At 44.2% G+C, this 22662-nt stretch overlaps 1 protein-coding gene across 2 annotated transcripts; it reads left to right on the top strand.

Annotated features, from left to right (window-relative positions):
* Positions 1–1340: 1340 nt before the first annotated feature.
* LOC137379261 (tyrosine-protein phosphatase non-receptor type substrate 1-like) lies at positions 1341–19367 on the top strand. 2 transcript variants are annotated; one of them, XM_068049978.1, is made up of 7 exons: positions 1341–1431; positions 1593–1913; positions 2944–3255; positions 4956–5066; positions 6673–6716; positions 13500–13607; positions 14446–19367. In XM_068049978.1, the coding sequence occupies exons 1-7, from the start codon at positions 1377–1379 to the stop codon at positions 14611–14613; spliced, it is 1119 nt and encodes a 372-aa protein (XP_067906079.1). In that variant the 5' UTR covers positions 1341–1376; the 3' UTR covers positions 14614–19367. The 2 variants fall into 2 exon arrangements, with proteins under 2 accessions (XP_067906079.1, XP_067906078.1); XM_068049977.1 differs by having other exon boundaries at positions 13500–13613.
* Positions 19368–22662: the final 3295 nt, after the last annotated feature.

Genomic DNA, 22662 nt, shown 5'->3' with positions numbered 1-22662 from the left:
GCACAGTGTTCAGTACCATTCACGACTCCTCAGATACTGAAGCAGCCCATGTCCATACATAGTGAGACCTGGACAACATTCAGGCTTCTGCTGATACGTGTCAAGTAAATTTCACATCGCACAAGTGACAGGCAATGATCATCTCCAACAAGAGAACATCTAGCTATCTCCCCTTCATATTCAACAGCATTATCATTACTTAATGATCCACTATCAACATCCTGGGTGGGGGTGAGGGAGGGGGGGGGGGTTACCTTGGAGCAGAAACTGAACTCAAACAGCCATATAAATACTATGGCTACAAGAGCAGGTCAGAGACTGGGAATTCTGCCTTGCGTAACTGATCTCCGGACTCCCAAAAGCCTGTCCGCCATTTGCAAGGCCCAAGTTTCGTGGAATTCTCTGTACTTGTCTGGATGTGTGTGGCTCCATGAACATTCAAAAAGCTCGACACCATTCAGGACAAATTGTCCACTCGACCAGCATCCCACCTTAAACATTCACTCCCTTCAGCACTGACGCACAGTGGCAGCAGTATGTAATATATACAAGATGAACTGCAGCAACACACCAAGGCTCCTTCCACAGTACCTTTCAAACCAGTGACCTCTTCCTCTTAGAAAGACAGGCGGCACAGAGGTGCAGTGGTTAGCATCGCAGCCTCACAGCTCCAGCGACCCGGGTTCAATTCTGGGTACTGTCTGTGTGGAGTTTGCAAGTTCTCCCTGTGTCTGCGTGGGTTTTCTCCGGGTGCTCCAGAGGTTGGTAGTTAAATTGGCCATGATAAATTGCCCCTAGTATAGGTGGGTGGTCGGGAAATATAGGGACAGGTGGGGATGTGGTAGGAATATGGGATTAGTGTAGGATTAGTATAAATGGGTGGTTGATGGTCGGCACAGACTCGGTGGGCCGAAGGGCCTGTTTCAGTGCTGTATCACTAAACTAAACTAAAGTTGCATGGGAGCACGTTCCCCTCCAAACCACACACCATCCTGACTTGGGGCGATATCGTTCCTTCACTGTTGCTGGATGACAACCCTTGAATTCCCTTCCTAACAGAACTGTGGGTGTACCCGTGCCCGATGGACAGCAGCGGTTCAAGAACATGCCACCACCACCTTCTCAATGGCAATTAGGGATGGTAAAAAATGCTGGCCTTCCCAGCAATGCCCACATCCCATGAAAATATTGCGAGCGGCGCCCTCTTCTGGCGGATTTACAACTGTTTTAGCAAAGGGACAACCAAAATATTTTCTGAACCCATACACAGGATGTTACGCTTCTTTGAGGTGTTTGTCGCACTCCGACCCTTCGGCGTTCTTACAAACCATCAGCCACTTCATGGTCTGTCGTTCCGAGTGATCAAGTGATTCAGAATGTTAGCGAGTGTTGTACTTCAGTGCCTCTCTGTTTTGGGGATCATATTTACAGGTAACAGTTCCCTCTATACCTTAATTTCTCGTTAAATCTGGCATTTATTTAGCCTTCCTTTGATATAAAATGTTTCATTTTCCTTTGTACATATTCCCTGATTCCCTTATTCTCGCGCTTTTCCTTCTGTAATACTATCTTATTATCATCTTTTCCGATAGCTTGCGGCGAAACTTCAGTCAAAGTGAATCAGTACCCTGAGAGTACGAGCACAAACCCGGGAAGAAATGTTTCCTTTCGCTGCACGCTTCCCATGTTTCAAGACGGCCCAGCTGTGAATGTCTACTGGTGGAAGGAGGGTGATAATCAATATCTAAGCACAGGACAGGATGACAGAAAATTAATTAGCGTTAAGACTGGATTCAAAGCCGTTCTTTGGATAATCAATGTGAGTGTACAAGACGCAGGAGCATACTATTGCACTGTCACTCATCGAGGCAAAATAGTTGGAAACGGAACGGGATCCAATTTAGTTGTAACGGGTAAGTATAAAAACAACGAATGAGATCCCTGTAACTGTAATATTTCACAATTCGGAACATTTATTGATTGTGCTTCGAAGGATTCACATCGCAAATTAAATTCCATTGTTTTAGCATGCATACATTCAAATTGCACCTGTGACGGCTGCAATTATTTTTTGATGTGCTTCAGAATATTTCAGCAATATTGATCAAGCCAAGCATTATCTCTTAGTTGCTTGATTCCCAAAATACACAGTAAACGGCATACAGAAAACTATTGAAGTTAAAATTGCAGTATCATTTACGGAGGTGTATATCTCTACAGTGTTAGATACAAGCGCGGATCTGCCGCTGTGAGCACAGATATTGCCCTATTTGAGATTTATTTTGTCTCCGTTACGCGAGACTGACTTTCTATCTGGATTCAGATTTCCCTAGCTCTAATTTAATAATCTATATGTCAGGATCTTTGAAAGGGCATATTACTAACAGTTAAATTTTACATTCTGTAGCTTCAGCCTCCCGTCCCATTTGTCTTCATGATTTTCACCTCCTGTAAATAAGGTATCATACTGGACCTTGGCACCAGTGTCCCTCTAGTTTGGTAAATTATATTTTCTCATCAGTTCTTATGTTCAACAGAGTTCGCAGCTGTACCGCGAAACAGGGCGAGCAACGCAAAATACATCCCGCTCAATTTTCTTTCCCATTAGAATAGAAAAATGGGAGAGCTGTAAAACGGGCGACCCACTCGCTATCATCCTTTTTTTGCCGGGCGGTAACATTGCAATTACCGCCGAAATAATGGTGACACTTGTGAAAATCCGTTTACGATGCAACTACTGACAGCGCAAAGTGAACATCCATGCAGTGTCACAAAGACTCATCCCCTCACCACACCCTCCACCCCCAGCCCCGACCCCCCTCCACCCACCGACCCACCCGAGACCTCCTCCAGTGTTAACTTTGAAATGGGCTGAAACAAAATGTCCGGTTGTTAACCCTGATTGATGTCCCATTTACGTTATTTTCCTTCATTTTTTTTTAGCTCCGCCAACTCCACTGAAAATTAAATCTCAGCAACCTGAGAAGGATTCATCTGTTTCTCTGACTGTTGTGTGCGTGACATCTCCCTTTTATCCAGAGAGTATCAGCTTCACTTGGTATAAGGATGGCAACAAAACTACAACAGGGATAAGTAACGTTGTTGAACCTAACACCGACGGACTATATGAAGCTTCCAGCCAGTTGCAAGAGACGCAGTTTGTCCTGTCCGGAACTGTTTATTCCTGCCTGGTCTCTCACAGTACCCTCCAAATATCAGCCATGGCCACTTACACTGTCACCTATCACAGCACAGGTGAGATTTCAGATAAAATCGTAGAATCGTACAATATCGAAAGAGGTCATTTGGCCTGGCGTGTCTGTGCGGCCTCTTTGAAAGAGCTGTCCAGTTTAATCCCCATAACTCTGCAGATTAAACCCCTTCAAGTAACATGTCCAATTGCCTTTTGAAAATCCATGTATAAATTGCTTCCAACAACCTTTCAGCTCGTGTATTCGACATCTCAACAACCCCCGTGAGAAACGAATTTCCCTCAAAACCCCTCTAGTCTTTTTGCCAGTAGTTTTAAACCTATGACTGCCGGCTATCGACCCATTTCTTCAGAGGAATGTTTCTTCCTACTTGATTCATTAAAACCCTTCATAATTTTGAATACTGCTCTTAGATATCCCCTTAATTTTCTGTGTTCTAATGAGAGCAATCCGAACTTCGCCAATCTCTAAACGTAGCTGAAGGCTCTCCTCCCTGTTAAAGCCGGTAAATCGCGCCTGTATTCTGTCCAAGACCTTGACATTCTTTTAAAATGCGGTGCCCAGCATTGTGCACAATAATCTAACTGAGAACTAACCAGAGATGTGTAAACTTTCGCATGGCTTCCATGTTTTTGTATCCAATACCTCTATTCACAAAACTAATTATCGCACAAGCTTTCCTTAACCCTACTTATTAACTTGCTCTGCCACCTTCAAACATGTGTAGATATGCACCCCTAGCTTCTCCTGATTTAGTATGCCTCTCAAAATCGCACCATTTCCATTATACTACCTCTCCATGTTGTTTCACCCAAAGTGCACACTTCAGACTTATCCACATTGAATTGCACTTACCATTCGTCTGCCCATTTCCTCACTGTATTTTCCCCTAATGTCTGCTCCTACCCTTCTCACCATTTACTACGTTACCAATTTTGCCTAATTAACAATTTTCAAATTGTACTCCCGATATCAAGTCCAGATCATTTATGCATATCAGGTAAATTATTAGTCCTGATACTGATCCCTGAGGGAATCCCACTGCATATTTCTCTCCTGTGAAAAAATCCACTCTCTGCCACCTATCACTTAGCAAATTGCATACCCAAGGTACCTCGGTGCATTAAATCCAATATGTCATAGCTCAACATTCTTTTGTTTAATGATATCGCACCTTAATACTAAATGATTAAAATAAATGCATTTATATAACGATTTTCACCACCACAGGATATCTCAAAGTGCTTTACAGCCAATGAAGTACTTCTGAAGTATTTTCACTGTTGTAATGTAGAATATGCGATAGCCAATTTGCACACAGCAAGTTCCTACAAACAGCAATGTGATAATGACCAGATAAGTTGTTTTGTGATTTTGATTGAGGGATAAATATTGGTTGGCACACCAAGGATAACTCCCCTGCTCTTCTTTGAAATAGTACCATGGGCGTTTTTATATCCACTTGAGAAGGCAATATCACGTCTGTAAATCAACACCTCCAATAGTGCAGCATTCCCTCAGTACTACATTGGAGTGTCAGCCTTAATTTGTGTGCTCAAGCCCTAAAGTAGAACTTGAACCCAGAACCTTATGACTCAGAGGCAAGAGTGAACTAAGCCATGGTTGATATCAACTGCGATAACTGACTGAAAATATTTCGAATTCTCTTTCTTTCAGGGTATTGTCATATTGAATTGAACAGCATACAGGTTCGGATTTATATATTTAATTTACATCTTTTAGGTGGAGAAAACAACCATTACTTGCTGATTTCTGCATCTGCAGGGGGCGTGGTGGTATTATTGGTGATCGGTCTCATTATTGCCAAGCGATGTGTGGCAAAGAAAAACAATGGTATGAAATAATTCAGTTTTATTTTACGAACGTTAGCACAAGTTTCAAAGCGACATTAGTTAGCCTGTCCCCACAGGAGCACAGGTGATTGCTGAACACAAACGTTTTCATGGTGTTTAAAATATATGGGACCCTACACGGGCACTCCAGGGTTCCAGTGTAGGGGTACATTCAAATTTCTGAAATGGAGTAGAGTTTTCGAAGGTCTTCAGTCACTGACAAGAGATTCGGGGTGGATTTCTAGGTGCCCCCTGGTGACTGGAACGGAGGCGGTGGCCATAAAATATCGAAGGAAGGCAGCGGGTGGACTGCCCTGCACCTTCCCGTTGCCGTGCGTTTTTTCTGGGACGCGAAAGGCCATCCTACCCAAAGGCTAATTGAGGCCATTAAGTGGCCAATTAATAGTCACTTAAGGGCCTCTTCCCATTGCCGCTGGTATTCGACTACAGGTCGGGTGTCTCGACGTGGGAAGATTCCAGTTAAACAAAGTGACTCCCTGCAGTCTTGGGACGGGAGAGGGGGGGGGCGGGGTCTCATTTGTGGGCGATCTGTGGCCCACAGAGGGCACCCGGTGGCAAAGGCCACCATGAACAACCCCATGAACAACCCCTCTCGTCCTCAATAACCGACATCCTCCCTCCCCCTCGGCAGGGCCTGCCGGACTATTCCTGGTGACTCCGCCACTTTTACGGGGGTGTGGGACTCCAGTGAACGTCCACTTGTCGTACAGCAATGGCCACCGCTCCCACTGAGCTGCTGGCCGTTTGATTGGCTGATAGTTCTTTGGGCTGGGATCCTCGTTCTGAAAAGGACCGGAACCACAGCCCAGGCAGTTACTTGCCCGACTGTCATTGACTGGAATCGGGAGGGGGTGGGGGGGGGGGGGGGGGTGGGGGTTGGTGACGGGGAGGGAAAGAGGTCCCCAAAGGTCTCAGGTAAGGTTCCCCTCCTGACCAGCATCAGGACCCCCGCCGTTTCCACGAAATTCAGGCCTCAGACTTATTTATTTAGAGATACAGCACTGAAACAGGCCCCACGGAATCTGTCCCGACCAACAACCACCCATTTATATTTCTTTCTTTTTCTTTCTTAGAACAACCACCTATTTATACTAACCCTACAGTAATCCCATATTCACTACCACCTACCTACACTAGGGTCAATTTACAATGGCTGCAAGTCTTTGGCTGTGGGAGGAAACCGGAGCACCCGGTCACAGGGAGAACATGCAAACTCCGCACAGGCAGTACCCAGAATTGAACCCGGGTTGTTGGAGCTGTGAGGCTGCGGTGCTAACCACTGCGCCACTGTGCCGCCCTTAATGGGTAGTCTATTGAAAAATCTCCTTTCATTGCCTGTGACTTAACGCCAGTGCGGTAATGAACATAAACATTTGTGTTGTGCCCATGCGATTTTTCAACCAGACTCACTACTTCACTGGCATTTGAATAATCTTGGTCCGATTGTCAAATGTGATCTGAAACCAAGCAATTCTGAACAACAAATGTGATATCTAGGTCATATAATTTACATTGAATCTATCAGAAGTGTCTTTCTAAGCCGAGTAAATATTAAAGATAAAGTCTTAAGCTTCATTCATTACCAGGAGTGAAGAACGATGGTGAAAGAGCCAACTCTCCTGAACAGCAGGTAGGTGTTCATAATTCGTACTAATGTATTTCAAATGTAAATATAAATGTAACAATGTTGTACTCTATTTAATGTAATAATCTGCGCGTTTAATTCCCTACTGCACAAATTCAGACAAAATGGCACAGGCTGAATTCAGTGCTGATGCAACAGACAAACTTCTGTAAGCACATAACCAGTAAAGGACTGGTAAAAAGGACGAGCGGGGCCGATCAGGGTCCTAAAAGGGAATTTACGCGTGGAAGCAGAGGTCATCCCTGAGGTACAAAATGTGTACTTTGCATAGGTCTTTAAGGTGGAAGAAGATGCTGCCAAAGTCATAGTGAAAGGGAGGTAGTTGAGACACTGGATGGGCTAAAATGGACAAAGAGGAAGTAATAGATCGATTGGCTGTACTTAAAGTTGATAAGTCATCAGGTCGGGATGAGATGCATCCAATGATATGTAAGGGTCGAAATTGCGGATGCATTGGCGATAATCTTCTAATCCTCCTTCGATATAGTTGTGGTGCCAGGGGACTGGAGAATAGGAAATGTTACACTATTGTTCAAAATGCATGTCAGGATAAGTCCAGCAACTGCAGGCCAGTTAGTTTAACTTCGGCAGCAGGAATGCTTTTAGAAACAATGATTCAAGGCAAAATTAATAGTGATTTGGTCAAATGTTGTGTAAGTAAGGAAAGGCAGCACGGATTTGTTAAGGAAAAATCGTGTATAACTAACTTGGCTGAGGTTTTGTTTTTGATAAGGTAACAGACAGGGTTGATGAGGGTAATGCCACTGACGTGTTGTACATGGACTTCCAAAAGATCATTGATATAGTGCCACATAACAGACTTGTCAACAAAGTTAGATCCATGGAATAAATGAGACAGTAGCAACATGGATATGAAATTAGCTGAGTGACAGACATCAGAGAATAGCGGTGAACAGTTTCTTTTGGACTGGAGAAAGACTGGATTCCCAGGGGTTGGTGTTGGGACCTCTGCTTTTCTTGACACATTTTACAGAGTTAGACCTGGTTGTACAAGGCACAATTTCAAAATTTTCGGTGACACAAAACATGGAAGCATTGTGAACTGTGAGGAGGATAGTGATAAACATCAAGAGGACACAGGCAAACTGATGGAATGGGAGGACAAATGGCAGATAAAATTTAATGCAGAAAGTGTGAAGTGATTTATTTTGGTAGGAAGAACGAGGGCAGACAATATAAATTAAATGTTACAATTCTAAAATGGGTGAAGGCTCGGAGGAACCTGGGGGTGCAAACACAAATCATGGAAGTTACAGGGCAGGTTGAGAAATAGGTTAATAAATCATATGAGATCCTGGGCTTCATAAATAGGGGCATAGAGTACAAACACAAGGAAGTTATGAAAAACCTGTCTAAAACACTGGTGCGGCATCAACTGAAGTATTGTGTCAAGTTCTGGGCATGACACATTCGGAAGGATATGAAGGCATTGGAGATGGTGCAGAAAAATCACGAGAATGGTTCCGGGGTGAGGAATTTCGGTTACGTAGATCAGATAGAGAAACTGGGACTGTTCTCTGGCAGAAGAGAAGACTAAGAGGAAATTTGATAGAGGAGTATAAAATCATGAGGCGTCTGGACAGAGTAGGTAAGGCGAAACTGTTCCCGTTGGCTGAGGATCGAGAACCAGAGGACACCGATTTAAGGCGATTGGCACAAAAAAAGCCGCAGTGACAGCGAGTGGTTCGGAGTTGGAATGTACTGCCCGGGGGTGTGGTGGTGGGAGATTCAGTTGAGGCCTTCAGAAGAAAGCTGCATAATTATCTGAAGAGAAACAAAGAAGTGCAGGGTTACATGGAAAAGGCAGGGAAGCAGGGCTAGGTGAGCTGCCCTTGCAGTGATGCGTCACAGACATGATGGGCCGAATGACCTACTCTGTGCTGTAGCCATTCTATGATTCCATGATTCTATGTGGAAACAATCTTTCTCAATAAATCCGAGGCACGTGAATTATAACTGTCTTTTGCTGACTGATCATCCACTGTAATGAATAGTAAAAAAAAACTGCTTTAACCTCCTGGAGACAACAAGATACAGGGGTGGCACCAGAGGATTCGATAGTGGCAAATGTGACAAGAAAGGGTGTAAGGACAGTCCCAGCAACTACAGGCCAGTTAATTTAACATCAGTGCTGGGTAAGGTTTGAAAAAGAATAATCAGGATAAATATCAACGGACACTTAGAGAGGTTCGAGTTACTGAAGGATAACTAGCATGGGAGATCATGCTTGACTAATCTAATTGTATTTTTTTATGAAATAACAGAGAAGGTTGATGAAGGGAACGTGATGGAAGTTATTTGTATGGATTTTAAGAAAGTACTTGATAAAGTCCACCATAAAAGGCTGGTTGAGGAGAGATTTAATAAAAGTGTACAAGATTATGACAGGCCTAAGATTAGTTATAGATAAGCACTTGAAACGCCATAGCATACAAAGCTACGGGGAAAATGGGATTAGAATGGTTAGGTGCTTGATGGCCGGCACGGACACCATGAGCCGAAGGGCATGTTTCTGTGCTGGATAACTCAGTGACTCTATGACTCTCTCAGTTAGACAAAATTGTTCCCATTACAAATGGTACAAGGACTAGGCGACACAGAGGGAATTTTATTTATTTAGAGATACAGCAATGAAACAGGCCCTTCGGCCCACCAAGTCTGTGCTGACCAACAACCACCCATTTATGCTAATCCTACATTAACCCCATATCCTCTACCACATCCGCACCATTCTCCTACCACCTACCGACACTAGAGGCAATTTACAATGGCCAATTTATCTATCAACCTGCAAGTTTTTGGAGGTGGGAGGAAACCAGAGCACGCGGTGGAAACCCACAGACACAGGGACAACTTGTAAACTCCGCACAGGCAGTACCGAGAATTGAACATAGGTCGCAGGAACTGTAAGGCTGTGGTGCTAACAACTGTGCCGCCCCGGGATATGAGGAAACAACTTATTTTTCTGCAGCGGGTGCTAAGGACTTGGAACTCGCTGCCCACAAGTGTGGTGGAAGTGGAGACAATCAATGACTTCAAGGGGAAGTTGGATGGCCACTTGAAGGAAATGGACTTGTAGGGTACTGAGATAGAGCCGGGGAGTAGGAGTGATGCATAGCTCCGTGGAGCGCCGGCATGGACTCTATGGACTGAATGGCCTCCTTTCGTGCCGTAAATGATTCAATGACTATGGCTGTCTAATGTCCATTTGCCAAATCCGGTAATTTGACATTTTCAATTCAGTTTTCAAAAATCTGTAAGCAAAATATGGTAATAGCCAAAGTGACCATGAATTTGTCGTGTTCCCCTGAAACCCCAACTGGTTTAATAATGTTCGTCATAGAAGGGCATCTGTCATCCTCAACCGCTCTGTCCGTGAATCCAGTCCACATCAACGTGGTTGGCTCTTAACTTTCATCTGAAATCTCCTGACAAGCCCACCATCACCTTTTAAGGGCAACCAGGGATAAACAATAAGTACCGGCCTTGCCAGCGATGCCCACAGCTGCAGAATTAATACAAACTCCTGCAGAATGTCACGAGCTGAAGATGCAAGTTTTACTATTTATTGTTCACGCGTGTGCACAGACCACGGAAGCGGAACTTCGGATGCATTTGCTGTAATGTGAAAAAAAAACACGAGGAGACAGGTGACAAGAAATCGGCATTCTTTTCAGTCGCCTCATTGGCATATCAGATTATCTTTGGGTGGAATTTGTTTCTTTGCTGCACAGGCTGCGAGGCCGAGCAAGCACTGAGAACCTTATCGGAACATAAGAACATAAGAAGTAGGAGCAGGAGTAGGCCGTCCGGCCCCTCGAGCCCGCTCCGCCATTCAATAAGATCATGGCTGATCTTTTCGTGGACTCAGATCCACTTACCCGCTCTCTCACCGTATCCCTTAATTCCTTTATTGTTCAAAAAGATATCTACCTTAGCTTTAAAAACGTTTACTGAAGTAGCGTCAACTACTTCACTCGGCAAGGAATTCCATAGATTAACAACCCTCTGGGTGAAGAAGTTCCTTCTTAATTCAGTCCTAAATCTGCTCCCTCTAATCTTGAGTCTATGCATTCTTGTCCTAGCTTCACCTGCCAGTGGAAACATCCTCTCTACTTGCATCTTATCTATTCCCTTCATAATTTTATATGTTTCTGTAAGATCCCCCCTCATTCTTCTGAATTCCAATGAATATAATCCCAATCTACTCAGTCTCTCCTCATAAGCCAACCCCCTCAACTCCGGAATCAACCTAGTGAACCTCCTCTGCACCCCCTCCAGTGCCAGGACATCCTTTCTCAAGTAAGGAGACCAAAACTCCACACAGTACTCCAGGTGCAGCCTCACCAGTACCTTGTACAGCTGCAACATAACCTCTCTGCTTTTAAACTCAATCCCTTTAGCAATGAAGGACAAAATTCCATTTGCCTTCCTAATTACTTGCTGTACCTGCAGACCAACCTTCTGCGATTCATGCACAAGGACACCCAGGTCCCTCTGCATAGCAGCATGCTGCAACTTTTTACCATTCAAGTAATAATCCTTTTTACTGTTACTCCTACCGAAATGAATGACTTCACATTTATTAACATTGTATTCCATGTGCCAGACCTTTGCCCACTCACTCAATGTATCTATGTTCCCCTGCAAAGTTTCACAGTCATCTGCACACTTTGCTCTGCCACTCATCTTAGTGTCATCTGCAAACTTTGACACCCTACACGTGGTCCCCAACTCCAAATCATCTATATTAAATTGTAAATAATTGCGGTCCCAACACCGATCCCTGAGGCACATCACTAGTGACTGATTGCCACCCAGAATAGCACTCATTTATCCCCACTCTCTGCTTCCTGTTAGTCAACCAATCCTCTATCCATGCTAATACTTTACCCCTAACGCCATGCATCCTTATCTTATGCAGCAGCCTCTTGTGCGGCACCTTGTCGAAGGCCTTTTGGAAATCTAGGTACACCACATCCACTGGGGCCCCATTGTCCACCTTGCTCGTAATGTCTTCATAGAATACCAAAAGATTTGTCAAGCATGACCTGCCCTTCATGAACCCATGCTGCGTCTGCCCAACGGGACAATTTCTATCGAGATGCCCTGCTATTTCTTCCTTGATAATAGACTCAAGCATCTTCCCCACTACAGAGGTTGAGCTAACCGGTCTATAATTCCCCATCTTTTGTCTACCTCCCTTTTTAAACAGTGGCATCACATCTGCTGTTTTCCAATCTGCTGGGACTACCCCAGAGTCCAGCGAATTTTGGAAAATTACCGCCAGTTCACCTGCTATTTCTCCCGCCATCTCTTTTAGTACCCTGGGATGCATTCCATCAGGGCCAGGAGACTTGGGTGCGTTATTGTCCTCCATTTCACATAGATTGAAATCAATGGACAGAAATGTGTTGGCATTAACTCGAGGTTTTCCTACATATACCGTCTGCTGCATGAAATTATGGATGCCGAGAAGCGAACAAAAACTCCAGCACATCAAGAGAGGCATTCCAACCATAGCTGAATCTTTCAGCAAATCTTTTCCCTTAGATATGTTTGACATTTGTTTTCTATTTGTATCCCGGGTTCTAATTCTTCTCCACATTTAAGTCGTCAAAGTCTACCTTACAGTGAAAGAAAGAGGTGGATATAGATATAGATGGAAAATATATAGAAAGATAATTGCATACATATTGTATAGATGTAGATATATATTTTATGGATGAATTAAAGACTGAACGTAGTATTCTAAGTGTAGCGCAGAGGTGACTGCCAACTTCAAGTAATCTCTTGTGTTCCACGTTCTAATAATTGTTTGCAGAATTCTATTCTCTATTTACTTGTTTGAACAATGAAAGTGACCTGACTACAGTTGTCCCAGACTCTCCTCTGTCACCCTGTGCTAATTCAATTCCATCCATTCTATAATTGCAACGCAGATTTTCCAATTCCGCTCAATTTCATAACAGGATCTAAATGGTTTTTCCTATTTTTGCTGCAACAAATGTGTAGCTTCCAGTATATAAACCTTGACAGCTGCAGGTTTTTTCAAGTAGTGAGTCAGGTCAATGGACTGCAGGGATGAACTTTGATCTTTCGTTTTTCTTAATATACTTCACCTGGAAATTTAACGGGATTTCCATAACCTCAGTGGAATATTCGCGAAACTTGCAGAGAACCGACTGAAAGAGCGTTTTCAGCCATTTCCCCCATTTCTCCGGGGTTTCTCGTAATCATGAAGTTAAGTAAGATCAGGAGACGGGTTGCAGCTCTGTCGAGTTTTGAAGACAGATTTTCGCAAAATACCGCTTGACGTGAAACAACAAATGCATGTGGGGAGCACACAAACATACATCTGGTTGGTAGAATCACACTTCCCAAGGAATTTTCTTTACATTCATTTCAATGGAGGGAAAAGACATCGGGTCCTGTTGCCAGCAGCGCCTTCCCCGGAGTTTCCATTCTGCGCTCAGCGCTAACGTTGCTTAAAGCCGAGTCGGTAAAGACCAGACCCCCTTTTCACTGTCCCACAAACTGCTTATTTTTGTAAATAAGACTCATTCCGCCTGCTGGGCACTGATGGCGCAGGCAGACACAGGGCAACAGTGACTGATATCGCATCCATTCAGTTAATGGATTGACTATGGAGTTGCAGTTTCCGTCCCTGCTCGCGTCGTTCTGCACACGGAGAGCCCAACCGAATTTATCTGACAACATAACAAGATATATATGTTTGTCCTTCAGACCATGCAGGGCACAGCCGATGTGATGGCGCCTTATGCTGAACTCGAGATAATGAATCCCTTGAAAACTCCAAGACCAAAGCATCAAGAAAGGACAGCGCATGTCCAGGTAGGGGTGAGTAGCCGAACAAAGAGACACGGAATGCCTGTAATTAACAAGTAAAACGGTGAAGTGTAAGAAATGCCTTAATAGTGCTTTTATAGTGCTGTTGTACTTAACATTAATTCTGCCAAGCTTTGGCAATGGTCGTTATGTCAGCTGTAGCTCAGTTGGTAGCAACCTGTCATCGAACTCACAAGGTTGTGGGTTCATCGTCGCACTCCAGAGAGTTGAGCACAAAATATACATTCCAGTGCAGTCCTGAGGGAAATCTGCTCTGTTGGGGGTGCCGTCTTTCGAATGAGACCTTGGACTGTGGCCTCGGTTTCTTTCTAAGGTGAATCCCGTGACATTATTACGAAGAAAAGCAGGGAGTTATCCCTAAAATAAAAGCAAAATACTGCGGATGCTGGAAATCTGAAATAAAAACAAGAAATGCTGGAACCACTCAGCAGGTCTGGCAGCATCTGTGAAAAGAGAAGCAGAGTTAACGTTTCGGGTCAGTGACCCTTCTTCGGATATTATTATTAGGGAGTTATCCCTAGTGTCCGAGTCAATCTTTATCCTTCAATCAACATCACGAAAACAGATTATCTGCTGACTAACATACTGTCCGCGGGAGCTTGCTGTGAGAAAATCGGCAGGCACGTTTCCTACAGTACAACAGTTACTGCACTTCAAAAACTATTTCTTTGGCTGTTAAAATGCTTTGGGATGTATTGAGGTCGCGAAAGGCGTTATATAAATGCAAGCTTTTTCATTGTTTTTCTATTTCAATTACAGCGCCTAACTTTACATTGCCGTTAACATATCGAACTAATTATATTCCCAAATATTGATTTCACAGACCAAGCAAAGGACACCTGATAATAAGCTGACTTACGCTGCTGTATCTATGGCAGGGTCAAAGAAAACATCAAAGCCTAATTATAAGGATAAGAGCACGGAGTATGCTCAGCTACGGATTGAAAAACAAAGAGCAGACGTGATTTCCACCGAACCGAAAGCCACGTGATATTTGTGTCCAATGCGGAACCCGTTTTTTATGTGTGTAGATCTAACTGCAGCAACATTATCCTAACAACAACATGAGAAATTAATAACAACGATTTGAGGGGAAGGGTGGAGATTGCCAGTTTAATAGCAGTCGATAATTAATAAGTATTTAGAAGCAGTGGCTCCTGTATGATTGTCTCCTTCACTTTAATTAAGACGTTGCGAATGACATAGATTGTAGAAATTCACTGACACGATGGTCAAATTCTGCTCCAACAGGTCCCAAACGTCCAAGGCCAGTGAACTGATTCGGCTTCACAGTTGTATTTAGTATTTACTGTCAATGGTGTTTCAATTTTACGCATCTTTTGAAAGGGTTGGGTTGACAGTTGTTTCCCGATTGACCAATACATCCTAAATCAGAGCACTGTGATCGGTCACGTACCAATAACCGAGTTATTTGAAAATTAATAGAAACGGGGATATAATTTTCCGGGGTATAAATTCGACTTGGACGGTAGTGCAAAACGGACGGTAGGGGATTGGCCACAGGTTCTGATTTCCGTTTGATTTTCTTTTATATTGAATCTTGGCTTTAGCGATTGCATTGGGGTGAAACAAAATTAGTAGCAATGAACAATGAATAAGCTATAAAGAAACAAATAATGAAACAACATTTATATTACAATTTCTGCGAATTCAGCTCCTCCGAAACCATTTCATAGTCACTGAAGGGCTTTTCAAGGGTAGTCACCATTATCAGGGAGGATAATTGGGACAGGCAGCAACAACACAGCATGTTCCCACAAACAATAATTAAAATGGATGATTAGATAACTGTTTTAGTGTTGATGGTTCAGGGATAACTATGGCCAGGACACCAGGAGAAATTTGCTGTTCTTCTGCAAATAGTACCATGGGTTCTTTTACCATGAGTGGCCAGACGGGAATTTGATTTAATGCCTCCTCCCTAAGACAGTGCAACATCCCACAGTGCTGCATCAACATGTCAGAGTAGATTATGAGCTCAAGTCTTCAAAGCACTAACCTTACGATTCAGAGAAGAGAGTGGTACTGCTGAGCCAAGAGGGCCACTGATGGAGAAGGTCAAGCCCAGCTACACAAGTGGAAAGTCGTTAATTTATGAACTTACTGTGATCTATAAAAGATTGTACAGTACTGATAAGATGAATACGGAATTTAAAGTAAATCCAGAAAGTAGTACTGGAGAACAAACTATTTTACTTGCTTAGTTCTGTTTTCTCCAGTCGTACTACTTCCTGGATTTGCTCTTCAAATCTGCATTCAGCTGAACAGTGCTACTTAATATTCTGCAAATAGGTGAACGCAGAATTGAAAAGTAAATCCATAAAATAGTACCAGAGGACAAAAAAATCACTATAGAAGGAAAGCTAGTTCCCTTAAAAAACAGGTATTTTAAAGTTGTTTGTTGCTACTCAGAAGTTGCAATAATTCTTCAAAAGAGACTTCAGAATCTAAACTGTTTGGTGCATTGTAAATGTGTCAGGATTCTTGAATGGGAGATTGTGGTATTGGGATGAAGAGCTTCAGTGGGCAATTGCTTTTTTTTAACCAGTCCTTGACTTTTGCAACGTTGTTATCATCCAGCTAGCTGTAACCTAATTTCAGTGTATTACTTTTATTCGAGTGTTAATGTCCAGGTTTGAAAAAAAAACAATAACACGATTGAATGTGGTTATAGACTGTTGTCTTTCTTATTTCCTTCCTTTTCCCTTTCCTTCCTTTTGGCCTCCTTGTCTCGGCAGACAATGGGTAAGCGCCTAGAGGTGGCCAGTGGTTTCTGGAGCAGCGCCTGGAGTGGCTATAATGGCCAATTCTAGAGTGACAGACTCTTCCACAGGCGCTGCAGGCAAAGTTGGTTGTCGGGGCTGTTACACAGTTGGCTCTCTCCTTACACTGATGTCTCTTTTCCTGCCAACTGCTGAGTCTCTTTGACCCGCCTCTTTTTAGCCCCGCCTTGATAGCTGTCCGCCAGCTCTGGCGATTGCTGGCAACTGGCTCCCACGACTTGTGGTCAATGTCACAAGAAATAATGGATGGCCAGTGGGACTGATACCAGTGACGAGCTCGCTGTACAATACGTCCTTGGGGATCCTGTCATCTTCCATGTGGCTCAGATGGCCAAGCCATCTCAAAGCGCCATTGGTTCAGTAGGGCATACATGCTGGGGAAGTTGGCTGCCTCGAGGAATTCTGCGTTGGAGATACAGCCCTGCCACCAAGTTCCAAGGATTCTTCGGAGACAGTGAAGATGGAATGCGTTGAGACGTCGCTCTTGGCTGGCATACGTTGTCCAGGCCTTGCTGCCATAGAGCAAGGTATTGAGGACACAGGCTTGAAACACTTGGACTTTTGTGTTCTGTGTCAGTGCGCCCTTTTCCTACACCCTCTTGGCCAGTCTGGACATAGCAACAGACACGTTTCCCACACGCTTGTTGATTTCTGCATCGAGAGACAGGTTGCTGGTAATGGTTGAGCCCAGGTAGGTGAACTCCAGAACCACTTCCAGAGTGTGGTCACCGATATTGGTGGAGGGAGCATTTTTGACATCCTGTTCCATGATGTTCGTTTTCTTGAAACTGATGGTTAGGCCAAATTCATTGCGGCAGCCGCAAGCCTGTCGATGAGTCTCTGCAGACATCCTTCCATGTGAGATGATAATGCAGCATCTTCAGCAAAGAGGAGATCCCTGATGAGGACTTTCCGTACTTTGGTCTTTGCTCTAATATGGGCAACTTGGAACAACCTGATATCTGATCTTGTGTGGAGGAAAATTCCTTCTTCTGAAGACTTAAACGCAGGAGCGAGCAGCAGTGAGAAGAAGTTCCCAAACAACGTGAGTGCGAGCACACAACCCTGCTTCACGCCACTCAGGGTGGGAAAGGAGTCTGATGATGCACATTTATGCTGAATTATACCTTTCATATTGTCATGGAATGAGGTGATGATGCTTAGTAACTTTGGTGGACATCCCAAAGAGACCACGTCTGCTGACGAGGTCAAAGGTTTTGGTGAGATCTCTGAAGGCAGCATAAAGTGGCATCCGTTGATTGCAGCATTTCCCCTGTAGCTGGCGAAGGGAGAAAAGCATATCAATAGTGGATCTCTCTGCTCGAAAGCCGCACTGAGCCTCAGGGTAGACACGCTCAGCCAGCTTCTGGAGCCTGTTTAAAATGACTCAAGCGAAGGCTTTCCCCACTATGTTGAGCCGGGAGATTCCATGGTAGTTGCTGCAGTCACCGCGATCAACCTTGTTTTACAGAGGGTGATGATATTGGCATCATGCATGTCCTGTGGTACTGCTCTCTCATCCCAGCACAGGAAAAGCAGTTCATGGAGTGCTGAGAGTATAGCAGGCTTGGCACACTTGATTATCTCAGGGGTATTGCCATCCTTTTCAGGTGCTTTTATGCTGGTTGAGAATCAATGGCATTACTGACCTTCGATTTTGTGGCTGTTCGTCCAGCTCGTCCATGACTGGCAGAGACTGGGCTGCATTGAGGGTGGTATCAATGGCATCATTGTCTCTGGAGTACAATTCTAGGCAGTGCTCCACGAGTGGTCCATTTGCTTGCTTGGGTCAGTGATCGTTTTCCTTGACTTAGACTTGAGGGGGCAATCTTCTTGACGGTTGGCCCAAAGGCTCTGTTAACGCCGTCATACATTCCTCTGATGTTTCCGGTGTCGGAGGCCGGCTGAATACGACTGCATAGGTGTTGCCAGCAGTCATTTGAACAGCGCCTGGCTGTTCTTTGCGTGGTGCTTCTCCCGGCTTTAAGTGCTAAGAATGTTAACTCATTGGGGGCTTTCTTGTAGTTCAGCAGTGCAGTGCGCTTGGTGACTATGACTGGTTCCATCTCTGCAAAGTGAGATTGAAACCAGTCTGTATTCTGCTTCTCACGTTTGCCAAAGGTGGTTATTACTGAGTCATAGATGGCGTCTCTGATGTGGGCCCACTTGGTCTCTGCATCCCTTGAAGTAGTGTTTTGAAGGGCTTTTTCAAGCAAATTGAGAAACTTTTGTGACAGCTGTGGGTAAGAAATTCTGTTAGTGTTGATGCGCGGGCGGCCATTCTGCTTGGAGTGATGCAACTTCTTTGGTTTGAGTTTAACTTTGCTGCACACCAGGGAGTGGTCGGTGTTGCAGTCCACACTGTGGACGCTACGTGTGATTTGAACACTGTTTATGGAGGCTCGCCTTGTGACGATGAGGTCCAGCTGGTGCCAATGACGTGATCTTGGGTGTCTCCATGAAAGCTGGTGACAGGGTTTAGTTTGAAAGAACGAGTTGGTGATGCAGAGGTTGTGGTAGGTACACAATTCCAGCAGTCTCTGTCTATTGTCATTCATCCTTCCAATGCAATAGTGCCTGAGGCAGGAGAGGCATGAGTTGAGTCAGCCCCGATTCTGCCGTTAAAGTCCCCCAGCAGGATCAAATGTTTGGTATGAGGAATGCTACTAATGATATTATGGAGTTCCTTGTAGAACTGGTCTTTAACTTCAGGGGGGGAGAAAAGTGTGGAGCATAGATGCTGCGTAGGTCTACTGGACCAGAGGCGGTGAGCAGTTGGATGGACAGTATGCATTCCGTGCCTGTTGTAGGTGACTCTATCATGCTGAGCAAAGAGTTTCTGATGGCAAAGTCCACTCCATGCTGTCTTGGTTCTTCTGGGTCCCTACCCTGTGGTTATAGACTGTTGTCTTTCGTATTTTATTCACTTGTATTATATAATAAATCCAATTGTAAGATTATGTGCTGGTAAAATAAATGCATATCAGATTCCTTCCTGTTACATCTTCATATTGCAGCTATTGTAAGCTTAAAGTTCCAGATTTTTATAAACATAAACATATACAAAGTATGTTTGGTGAGCATGAGAACGTAAGAAATATACGTAGAAATAGGTCTTTTGGTTCCTCAAACCTGCTTTCACATTCAATTAAGTCCAGGCTGATCCAATTGTGGCCTTAACTCCCTGCCTGGCCCCTATTCACTTGTAGATCAAATACCTATAAAGCTCAGCCTTGAACATATTCAATGACCCAACCTCCACTGCTCCCTGGGGGAGAGAATTCCAAAGAAAATGACCCTCTGAGAGAGGAAATTCCTCCTTATCTCTGCCTTAAATGGGAGACCCCTTATTTTGAAGCTATGTCCACCAGTTCCAAATTCCGTCATGAGGGGAAACATTCTCTCAGCATCTACCTGATCAGGCCCCCTCAGAATCCGATATGTCGCAATAATAGCCCCACTCCTTCTTCTAAATTGCAATGAGTATAAGCTCTACCTGATCAAGATTTCCTCATAAGGCAACCCCTTCATCACAGAAATCAGCCGAGTGGACCTTCTCTGAACTGCCTCCAATGCAAGCATATCCCTCCTTAAATAAGGGGACCAAAACTGTTCACAGTACTCTAGGCGCAGTCTCAAAAAATGCCCTGTACAGATGTAACAAGACCTCCCTACTTATATACTCCAGCCTTCTTGAAATTAAGGCCAACATTCCATTTATTTTCCTAATTAATGCTATACCTGCATGCTAGCTTTGTGTGATTCATGTATGAGAACAACCATTCTGACATCTCTCAATTTAAATAATATTCTGCTTTTTCTATTCTTCCTGCCAAAGCGGACACCGTCACATTATCCAAAGTTATATTCCATCTTCAATCTTTTGCCCACATATCCTATCTAAATTCCTTTGCAGCCACCCTGTGTCCTCACCACAGCTTCCTTTCCTACCTATCTTTGTACTGTCAGCAAATTTGGCTGCAATACACTCGGTACCTACATCCAAGTCATTAAAATGGATTGGAAGTTGTTGAGGCTCTCGCAAAGATCCCTGTGGCACCCTACAGGTTACAGTTTACTAGCCTAAAAATGACCCATTTGTCCCAATCTCTGTTTCCTGTTACCCAATCCTCATTCCATGCCACTGTTATCCCCAACGCCATGAGCTCTTATTTTGGTTACCTTTTATGTACTTTGTTTACGTGGTATACTTGGATTTTGAGAAGGCTTCTGATAAAGTCTCCCACAGGAGGTTGGTTAGCAATATTAATGCACATGGGATAGGAGGTAATATACTGGCATGGATTAAGGATTGGTTAAAAGGAAGAAAGCAAAAAGTAAGAATAAATGGGTCATTATCGCATTGGCAGGCTGTGACTAGTGGGGTACCGTGAAGACCCGTGCTTTGGCCCCAGCTGTTTACAATATAGATCAATGATTTGGATGTGGGGACCAAATGTAGCATTTCCCAGTACTTGGATGATACACAACTAGGTGGGAATGTGTGCTGTGAGAAAGAATAAAAGCAGCTTCAGGGGATTTGGAGCGACTCAGTGAGTGGGCAAAAACATGGCAGATGGAATATAATGTGGAAAAATGTGATGCTTTCCAATTTGGTGGGAGGTACAGATGTGCAGATAAGAGATTATAAAGTACAGATGTGCAAAGGGACCTGGGTGTCCTTGTCAATAAGTCACTGAAAGCTAACATGCAGGTGCAACAAGCAACTAATAAGGCTAATTGTATGTTAGCCTTTATCACAAGAGGATCTGAGTACAGGAGTAGTGAAGTCTTGTCTCAATTGGATAGAACCTTGGCTAGACCGCACATGGAGTACTGGGTGCAGTTTTGGTCCCATTGTCAGAGGAAGGACATTATTGCCATAGACAGAGTGCAACAAAGGTTCACCAGACTTGTCCCTGTGATGGCGGAACTGTCCTATGAAGAGAGATTGCGGAACCTGGGCCTGTATTCTCTAGACTTTGGAAGAATGAAAGGTGATCTCATTGAAACCAACAACGTACTTTAATCGATAGACAGGGTAGATGCAGCAAAGATGTTTACCCTGGTTGGGGAGTGACGAACCAGGGGACACAATTTCAAAATAAGGTGGAAACCACTTCAGACAGAGATGAGGAGAAATTTATTTACTCAGACGGTTGTGAATCTTTGGAATTCTCTACCGCAGAGGGCTTTGGAAGCTCAGTCATTGAGTATATTTAAAGCAGAGATTGACAGATTTCTAAATACAAATGACGTATGGGGATATGAGGATAGTGTGGGAAAAAGGCATTGAAGTGGATGATCAGCCATGGTCATATTGAATGGACAGCCAGGCTCGATAGGCTGAATGGCCTTCCCCTGCCCCTATGTTCCAATTATCAAATGCTTTCTGTAAATCCAAACACAGTACTGGTTCCCCTTTATTCATTAGGTAGTGCTGTTATTCGGATGTGAAATGCATTGCATGGCACAAGCTGTTGTTTGATGAGTTGCACTGTGAAAAGTGAGCAATATTATGTACATAAAAATTAGGAGCAGGAGTAGACTACTGGGCCCCTGGAGCCTGCTCCACCAATTTTCTTATTCGTTCATGGAATGTGGGCATCACTGGCTAAGCTGGCACATATTGCCCATCCCTAATTGCCCTTGACAAGTCGATGGTGAGCTGCCTTCCTGAACTCCTGCAGACAATGTGAGGAAGGTACACCCACAGTGCGGTTAGGAAGGGAGTTCCAGGATTTTGACCCAGTGACAGTGAAGGAACGGCGATATAGTTCCAAGTCAGGATGGTGTGTGGCTTGGAATGGAAATTGCAGGTGGTGATGTTCCCATGCATCTGCTGCCTTTGTCCTTCGAGGTGATAGAGGTCGCTGGTTTGGAAGGCGCTGTCTAAGAAGCCTTGGTGCGATGCTGCACTGCATCTTGTAGTACACACTGCTGCCACTGTGCGTCTGTGGTAGAGGGAGTGAATATTGATGGGGTGCCAATCAAGCAGGCTGCTTTGTCCCGGATGGTGTCGAGCTTATTGAATGTTGTTGGAGCTGCACCCAACCAGGCAACTGGAGAGTATTCCATCACACTCCTGACATGTGCCTTATGGATGGTGGACAGGCTTTGGGGAGTCAGGAGGTGAGTTATTCGCTACAGGATTCCGAGCTTCTGACCTGCTCTTGTAGCCATGATATTTATATGGCTACTCCAGTTCAGTTACGGTCAATGGTAGCTCCCAGCAT

This window comes from Heterodontus francisci, chromosome 17, assembly GCF_036365525.1.
Source record: "Heterodontus francisci isolate sHetFra1 chromosome 17, sHetFra1.hap1, whole genome shotgun sequence".
Taxonomy (NCBI): Eukaryota; Metazoa; Chordata; class Chondrichthyes; order Heterodontiformes; family Heterodontidae; genus Heterodontus; species Heterodontus francisci.
Note: the sequence above shows the minus strand (reverse complement) of the source record. Positions and strands in the feature narration are given on the sequence as shown.

What these genes read in the sequence shown, in the direction of transcription:
- LOC137379261 (XM_068049977.1), top strand. Translation starts at nt 1,377, where the DNA reads ATGTTAGCGAGTGTTGTACTTCAGTGCCTCTCTGTTTTGGGGATCATA. An exon ending in TTTGGGGATCATATTTACAG is followed by an intron (nt 1,432 to 1,592) that starts GTAACAGTTCCC and finishes CTTTTCCGATAG; the next exon opens with CTTGCGGCGAAACTTCAGTC. An exon ending in ATCCAATTTAGTTGTAACGG is followed by an intron (nt 1,914 to 2,943) that starts GTAAGTATAAAA and finishes ATTTTTTTTTAG; the next exon opens with CTCCGCCAACTCCACTGAAA.